Source organism: Lactuca virosa, chromosome 2 (assembly GCF_052849685.1).
Source record: "Lactuca virosa cultivar CGN04683 chromosome 2, Lactuca_virosa_CGN04683_v6, whole genome shotgun sequence".
Lineage (NCBI taxonomy): Eukaryota > Viridiplantae > Streptophyta > Magnoliopsida > Asterales > Asteraceae > Lactuca > Lactuca virosa.
The window spans coordinates 201,313,061-201,321,566 of NC_136427.1; the positions used below are offsets into that span (position 1 = coordinate 201,313,061).

The 8,506-nt window shown below is 40.9% G+C and overlaps 1 protein-coding gene across 1 annotated transcript; it reads left to right on the top strand.

The window, feature by feature from the left end:
• The first annotated feature begins 1,354 nt into the window (after nucleotides 1-1,354).
• LOC145158138 (uncharacterized) lies at nucleotides 1,355-4,656 on the top strand. Its single transcript, XM_079077073.1, has 4 exons — nucleotides 1,355-1,408; nucleotides 1,547-2,819; nucleotides 3,248-3,650; nucleotides 4,173-4,656. Exons 1-4 carry the CDS (start codon nucleotides 1,355-1,357, stop codon nucleotides 4,654-4,656), a joined length of 2,214 nt encoding a protein of 737 aa, XP_078933199.1.
• The last annotated feature ends 3,850 nt before the right edge of the window (nucleotides 4,657-8,506 follow it).

The window sequence follows — 8,506 nt, forward strand, 5'->3', positions numbered from 1 at the left end:
GAAGCTCAGAACTTTGAGCTCAAATCTGGGTTAATCCATCTGTTTCCCCCGTTCCGAGGCGTTGAGAATGAAGACCCTCACAAATTTATCAAGGAATTCCATGTCGTCTGTTCTAGAATGAAACCCCACGCAGTTACCGAAGACCAGATCAAACTAAGGGTGTTTCCTTTTTCAGTTCAAGATGCAGCAAAATAGTGGTTATATGACCTCCCGTCTGGTTCAATAACAAGTTGGAACGAACTCGCCAAACTTTTTCTAGAGAAATATTTTCCTGAGGCTAAAGTGTCAAAACTGCGCAGAGAGATTCTTGGTATAAAGCAAGGCAAAAGAGAGGCTCTCCACACTTATTGGGAGCGTTTCAAGAAGTTGTTGGTCCGATGCCCTCAACATGGCATTATTGATTATCAGTTGTACCAGTGTTTTTGTGAAGGCTTGATACCCATGGAGAGGCGACACATAAATTCATCAAGTGGAGGGTCATTTTCAGATATGACACCAATAGAGATCTGGACCTTGACTGAAAAGCTGACAAATGAATATAAGCATTCAGCAACTGAAGAAGAATGATACCCGGACCAGCCAAGAGGAGTCAAAGAAATAAGTAATGCCCACCTGGAATCTCATATTTCAAAATTGACAAAGGTTGTCCTTTTATTTGACAAAAGAAAAAGGTATTGAAGAAAAAGTCAAACCTTTCGGGATCTGCTGCAAAACCGGGCACCCAACTGATATGTGCCTGCTACTTCAAGAAGATAATGAATCTGTGCAAGCTATGGGAGGATTTCAGCAAAGTCGATTTGATCAGCATCGCAACAACCAAGCTTGGGGAGGGCCTCAAAATAACAATTTCCAGCCAAGACCTCAACAGAACTTTCAGCAAAGAAACCAATACCAAGCTCCACCTGGGTTTCAGCAACCTTTCCATCAAAATAAGCACCAAAGCAACTTTCAGCAACCACCTGTTCAGTCACAAACTAGTAGTTCCAGCATGTCTTTGGAAGACATAGTTAAAAGTCTTGCTACCAGTACCCAAGCTTTCCATAATGAAACAAAGTCTAGCATCAAAAATCTGGAGCAACAGGTATCACAACTCGCGAACTCTATGAGCAAACTAGAAGCACAAACACAAGGAAAATTCCCATCTCAGACTGAGAAAATCCCGAAGCACAATGCTTGTGTTGTCACCCTCAGAAGTGGTAAAAACTACAAAGGACCAGATCAGCAAGAAGATGAGGAAGAAGAGATTGTGGTTGACCAAGAATCCGAGGCAACTGAAGAGGTGTAGAAAAAAGATAGACCTGCTGAAGCTGAAGTGAAAATTACCCCTCCTCCTTTTCCCTCAAGACTAAAAAACATGAAAAATGAAAAGGAAGACAAAGACATTATGGATTTCTTCAGAAAGGTTGAGGTAAATATTCCCCTTCTTGATGCACTTAAACAACTACCCCGATATGCTAAATTTTTAAAAGAGTTTTGTACTTCAAAAAGAAAATTAAATGGAAACAAAACAGTTAAAGTAAGCAAGAATTTTTTAGTTGTTTTATAGAAAAGGCTACCCCCTATGTGTAAGGATCCAGGAGTATTTACTGTTCCTTGCAAGTTGGGGAACCTTTCAGTGCCACGAGCTATGTTGCACTTAGGAGCTCCTATAAATTTTTTGCCATATTCACTTTTTAAAACTATCGGGGTAGGGCCATTAAAAAGAACTGGAGTCATCATTCAATTAGCTGATCGTTCTCTGGTGCACCCAAAAGGTGTGTTGGAAGACGTTTTGGTTCAAGTGAATAAACTTATATTCCCAGCTGATTTCTATGTTTTAGATATGGGAGATGATGACTCACCAAATTCAGGGTCCATTCTTTTGGGGAGAGCATTTTTTAAAACTGCTAGAACCAAAATAGATGTATATGATGGTACCTTTTCAATGGAATTTGATGGTGAAGTTATCAACTTCAATATTTATGACGCCATGCGTTATCCTGATGATGTTTCAACCCTTAATTTTAATGATGTAATTGAACCAATATCTGCAGAATATTTTGAGATTGCTAACCGTGAGTCAATAGCATTAGTACTCCACATAAATTTGTCTATTAATGCAGCTCAGGTTTTATCAGAAAATTATGTGGTTGACAGAGAATTTCAAGAGGTGGCAGCCCATATGGACCAGCAGAGAAAGTTGAGCTATGGTACCCAAACTCTTAAATTACCAGTTTCTAACTCCAAACTTTTTCCTTCTGTAGTGCAAGCTCCCATCTTGGAGCTGAAGACACTTCCAGAGCACCTGAAATATGCATATCTTGGAGAAAAAGAAACATTACCAGTTATCATATCCAACAAGTTGTTAGAAAAAGTAGAGTTGGAGCTGATCAGAATTTTGAAGGAGTGTAGAGGCGCAATTGGGTGGACCATTATAGACATCAAACGACTCAGCCCATCTCTCTGCATGCATAAAATCTTGATGGAAGAAGATTATAAGCCATTGCGGGAAGCCCAACGCAGATTAAACCCACCAATGATGGAGGTGGTTAAAAAAGAAGTTATGAAGTTATTGGATGTTGGGATGATATACCCAATATCTGACTGCAAATGGGTTAGCCCAGTTCAAGTTCTACCCAAGAAGGCTAGGGTGACAGTGGTAAAGAACAAGGAAGGAGAGTTGGTTCCAACTCGGGTTCAGAATGGATGGCGTGTTTGTATCGATTACAGAAAATTAAACGCAGCCACCCGGAAATATCATTTTCCTCTCCCATTCATAGATCAGATGCTAGAGAGGCTTGCTGGAAAATCCCATTACTGCTGTTTGGATGGATTCTCAGGTTTCCATCAGATTCCAGTCGCTCCAGAAGACCAGGAGAAAACGACCTTCACCTGCCCTTTCGGGGCATTCACGTACAGGCGTATGCCCTTTGGACTCTGCAACGCACCCGCTACCTTTCAGAGGTGTATGGTTAGTATCTTTTCTGAGTATGTCGAGAATAACATAGAAGTCTTCATGGATGATTTTATCGTCTATGGTGACTCCTTTGATATTTTTTTGAAAAACCTCACAAAATTTTTACAAAGATGTATTGAAACAGACTTGGTCTAAAATTTTGAAAAATGTCACTTTATGGTTGACCAAGGTCTGATTCTTGGTCATATTGTTTCAAAAAGATGTTTAGAAGTCGATAAAGCAAAAATAGATGTTATAAAGAGCTTACCCCAAAGAATGTTCGGGAAGTGCATTCCTTTCTTGGTCATGCAGGATTTTATAGGAGGTTTATAAAAGATTTTTCGAAGATATCAGTCCCCATGTGCCACTTGTTGCAACAAGATGTTGAGTTTGACTTCAATGAAGACTGCAAGAAAGCTTTTGATGTGCTGAAAAATCTTCTTACTTCAGCCCCCATTATTCAGCCACCAGATTGGAGTTTACCATTTGAGATAATGTGTGACGCCAGTAACACTGTTGTTGGAGCTGTTTTAGGACAAAGAAAGGACTGGGTTCCCCACGTTATATACTACGCATCAAAAGCTTTGGACAACACCCAAGCAAATTACTCCACCAAAGAAAAAGAGTTGTTGTCAATTGTGTTTGCATTGGAAAAATTCAAAAAATATCTGTTGGGCACAAAAGTTGTAATCTTTTCTGATCACGCAGCTATCTGGTACCTTCTTGCCAAAAAAGACTCAAAGCCAAGGTTGATCAGATGGATTTTGCTGCTACATGAATTTGATATAGAGATCAGGGATAAAAGCGGGAGAGAAAACTTGGTAGCTGATCATTTGAGCTGACTCACTCCACCCGTAGACCCGACACCGATTCGCGAAACATTTCTTGACGAGCATCTATTCTCGGTTCATAACCCTCCTTGGTTTGCTGATATAGTAAACTACTTTGTCTCCAGAGAACTCCCGTTAGATCTTACCCGAGCCCAGAAGGATAAAATAAAGAAGGAGGCAAAAAGATATGTTTGGGATGAGTCGTATCTATGGAAACACTATCTTGATCAGGTGATTAGAAGATGTGTGCCTCAAGATAAAGTCAAGTCAATTCTGAATTTCTGCCATTCAGAACCTTGTGGAGGGCATTATGGTCCACAACGAACCGCACACAAGGTCTTGGACAGCGGTCTTTATTGGCCTCATATTTTTCGTGACTCTTTTCTATTTTGCAAAACATGTGAAAGGTGCCAAATGATTGGGTCTTTGACATCTCGTAATCAGATGCCCCTTACTCCAATCTTAGTATGCGAAATCTTTGACGTTTGGGGTATAGATTTCATGGGTCCGTTTCTGCCATCTTTCGGGTTTGTGTACATCTTACTTGCTGTGGATTACGTGTCCAAATGGGTCGAGGAAAAAGCTACACGAATAGCCGATGCCAAGGTTGTAGTTGATTTGCTCAAGACAAATATATTTGCTAGGTTTGGAACACCAAAAGCCATTATTAGTGATCGAGGTACGCATTTTTGCAACCGCACCCTCGAAGCAGTCCTCAAGAAATATGGTGTCACACACCAGGTATCCACAACATATCACCCGCAAAACAACGGGCAAGCTGAAGCTTCAAACAGACAGATTAAAGGAATTATAGAGAAAACCATCAATCATGTCAATAAAGATTGGAGTATTCGATTGGATGACGCGTTATGGGCTCACCGGACAGCATAAAAAACTTCTATCGGTATGTCACCATATCAAATTGTTTTTGGCAAATCGTGTCGATTACCGGTTGAATTGGAGCATCAAGCATATTGGGCTGTCAAAAAGTTGAATATGAGCATGGATGAAGCTGGTAAGAAAAGAAGATTCGATATCCAAGAGTTAGAAGAAATTCGGAACGATGCTTACGAGAACGAAGCGATCTATAACGAGAAGACAAAAGCTTTTCACGACAAGATGATCTCGCGAAAGGTATTCACTATTAGTCAAAAGGTACTCTTATATCACTATCGTTTCAAACTTATTTCCGGTAAATTGAGGTCTCGTTGGGTGGGACCTTTTGTTGTTACTAACGCGTTTGATCATGGTGCCATAGAAATTAAGAGTGAACAAACAGGAAAGGTTTTTAAGGTAAATGGTTATCATCTCAAACCATTTTATGAAGGGTTTCAAGTTACAAATTAAGAAGTGGAGGTAGTCGAGGTCCCGAATTACCGCAATTGAGGAAACCAAGTAACAATTTCGAGCCAACGACAGTAAAAACGGGCAGCTTACTGGGAGGCAACCCGGGCGTTTGTTTTGGTTTTCGTTTTTGCAACTTCTTTTCATTTTTTGTGTGTTTTTTGTTACTTAGGTCGTCTCTTTTTAACTGAATCGTGTTTTAATACAAAAAGGAACGGAGAGAATTTGAAAAATGTTGAAAAAAATCAGTTTTGGTGGTCCATGCGATCGCAGGCCCAGTCCATGCGATCGCAGGCTTAGTCCAGGCGACCGCAGAGTATGCATTTTGGGGGCGCAGAAGGTCGTCGAGGTTTTTTTGGAACGATTTTTGACGAAAAAAAAGTCCATGCGATCGCATGATTAGCCTATGCAATCGAATGTATCAAGTTTTTATTACAGTTATACCTTCGACCCTTAAATGAATGAAATCAGGTGTTTTTTTTAAACCTGCGATCGCAGGTTGTGTACATGCGATCGCATGTATCACTTTTCTTGCATCTAGACATTAGCTATAAATTTAAAAACCTGTGATCGCAGGTCCTCCCTATTCGGTCGCAGGTTGGCCTTTTCCTATATATACTGGTAGCATGCCTCATTTGTAACCACCACAACTCCAAAATTCTCTCTGGATTCCATCTATTTCCGAGTTCTTTTACCAAAAATCACTCAAATCACTCATTTTTCATCCAAATCAAGCAAATAAGGTATCAATCTCTTCTTTTTTACTTCTACAACATCTCTACGATAACGAAATCATGTTTTAACGATTGAAATTCTCGAAAAATCTATTTTTCTTCATTTTGAAATTTGAATTTTTGTGAGTTTCTTTTTCAGATCTACGCTCCGTTAGCACTTCGCAGGTCACGAAAATTTGAAACGTTTTCCCGGGACGCAATTCAGAAGAGGTTCATCCGGATGGAATTTCAAAAATCAAACATTTTTCAGACGCGAAAAATATATTGCTGCTCAGCGCGCAGTCAGGTATATTCGTTCTGAAACTGAACTCTTTTATTTTTTTTTTGTCGTATATTTGTGCGGGCTTGCGTATCCGCTGTGGGAGTAGTTAGAAAATTTATTTTTGCTTGATAATTAATTATTTGGAAATTGTGCCAAATTTGTCCCAGATTTTTACCTAAAAAACGCCTCTTAGACCTTCCCGTTCACGCAGAAATGTTGACCCTTCATACCCGTCATACACCGTCCAAGTGGATAATGTGACCTTGGATTTAGGCTCCCAGGCTGCCTTAGACTGTTTTTAGCAGCTTCTGGAACAAGAAATTCTACCGCAGGTCTGGTCCCCCAGCCGCACATTACTGCGGGAACTCCATATTTATGATGGTGTCCGTGCACTCTTCGCCAACATTGGTTGGGAACGTCTTTTAGGTGTAGATTTTGGTACTTGTCCTTTATTGACCCAAGAGTTCCTAGCTACACTAAGTGAGGTCAACCAGGAGAGAAACTTCGCTTTTTTGCATTTATAGCACCCCTCACTCTATCCATGTTTACCAATTGTGCACCTTTTTCCATACCCCCGCCACCAACTTATCTCAGTCTTCCCCTGCTTTCGACGTGAAAGATTATTGGCACTCCATTACCGGAATGGAATTTTACGATTCATCCCAATCTGTTCAGACCAGCATTGTCCATCCTGTCCTGAAAATCTCTTTGTAAATTATTTGCAATATTATTTACGCGCAGGTTGAGACTACCAAAGCCGGCAAAGCCGAGCTTTTTATCTTATGGTTCATGGTCACTGGATCATACCACCCTTATTTTGGTGATTTAATCATCAAAAGATTACACAGAGTTTTAAACCTTCGCTCGGGTGGTGTCATTCATTGTGGTGGTCTGATCACCGTCATTTTTCGTACCCTCGTAGAGCAGTCTCCCCCGGAGTACACCTTCTTAACGGGTGAATCCTTCTGTTTGACCCTGCAGAACCTTCCGGCTTTGCACATGTTACGTTCCGCCCCGGGTATGTATGTTTGGATGCAGGGCCGATCCACTTATTTCAAGGTCACTAGTCCTGATGACATTGCCCTTGCTGACCCCATTAGCGAGACTGTGTGGCTTCTTCCGTCAAACCTTCCACCACCTCTTCGCCCACGTAGGTCACAACAGGCCCCGCGACCGCATTCTGATCGACCATCTTCGTCCACTATGCACCCAGATTCCACGGACGCCACACCGATCTCCTATAGCCAGCCTGATCCCATGCAGACTGACTTTCTAGATCAGCCTCAGCCCACCCACCCACCTCACCCTGACCCCAACTCCCCCTTTACTTACCAGCAATATCTTGACCTCCGTCAGGATATTGCTACTCTTCAGCAGACTATGACTGGTCTCCGCCTCGATTATCAGCTTTATAGCACTCAGGTTTTCGGGTATTGTGACGAGGTCTTTGGTTATCGCGAGGACTTTACCGATTTCCGCGACGAGTTCTTCCGTCGCTTTCCATCCTCGCCAGAGTAGTCGTCTTCCACTCCTCCCTAAGCATTGAGGACAATGCTTAATTTTACGCTTGGGGAGGGGATATCCTTTTGTAAAAAGTTTTTATTTGTCATTTTTCATTAAACAAAATATTCGAGATGATGACACTCTTTACATACTATAGCTCCATGAAGTGGATATTGAGAATTAAATATGAAAATATCCGAAGCTACCTGATTTTTATTGGAAGTGTAGAATCAGCTGTCATAACTAGGGGACCCAATACACCGTGATTCGAGACCCCATCCTTAGATAATAAAAAAATGGCGTACTGAAACGTTTTGTGGGCGGTAATAACAGCTTTAGGATGATTTGCTTCTGAATGTTTAAAAATAATCTTTATAGGAAACTCTGAACCCACAGAACATGGCCCTATTTGTCGACACGCGTTACCCCTGCGGTAACAGAGAGCTTAAGTATCAGACCCACACAGTCAAGAAAGAAGAAAGGGTACAACGTTATATTTAGTGCCCAAATCGAGAATTTCAAGTGCTCAATTGAAGATATTTCGAGAAATTCCAAGAAAAAAAGAAAAGAAAAAAAGGAGAATATATATATATATATATATATATATATATATATATATATATATAGAAGAATTCAAGCTCAAAACGAAGTACAAATCAAAGTTCAATCAAGTTACAAGCCGTTTCAAAGTTACATCTGGCGAATAAAGAACTGTGTGATATGATACTTGTGGCTCTCGAAAAAGTGAAAGCATAGAGCTCGGGCTCCTACGGGGGTTGGCCCTTGCTCCTTCGGCAAAAGTTGATTTGGTCATGCGGGTTCTTAAGGATGCGTCGATTCTAATTCTTGACCATCTAGTCTTAAGGACATGAGATTCAGACTGTGTTATTTTCGCTGA

Excerpts from the sequence above, each read along its gene's own strand:
- LOC145158138 (XM_079077073.1), top strand. The coding sequence starts at position 1,355 with ATGAAAAATGAAAAGGAAGACAAAGACATTATGGATTTCTTCAGAAAG. Across the intron at positions 1,409-1,546 it reads ATTTCTTCAGAAAGGTTGAG|AAAAGGCTACCCCCTATGTG; the intron begins GTAAATATTCCC and ends GTTGTTTTATAG. Across the intron at positions 2,820-3,247 it reads CTGTTTGGATGGATTCTCAG|GATTTTATAGGAGGTTTATA; the intron begins GTTTCCATCAGA and ends TTGGTCATGCAG.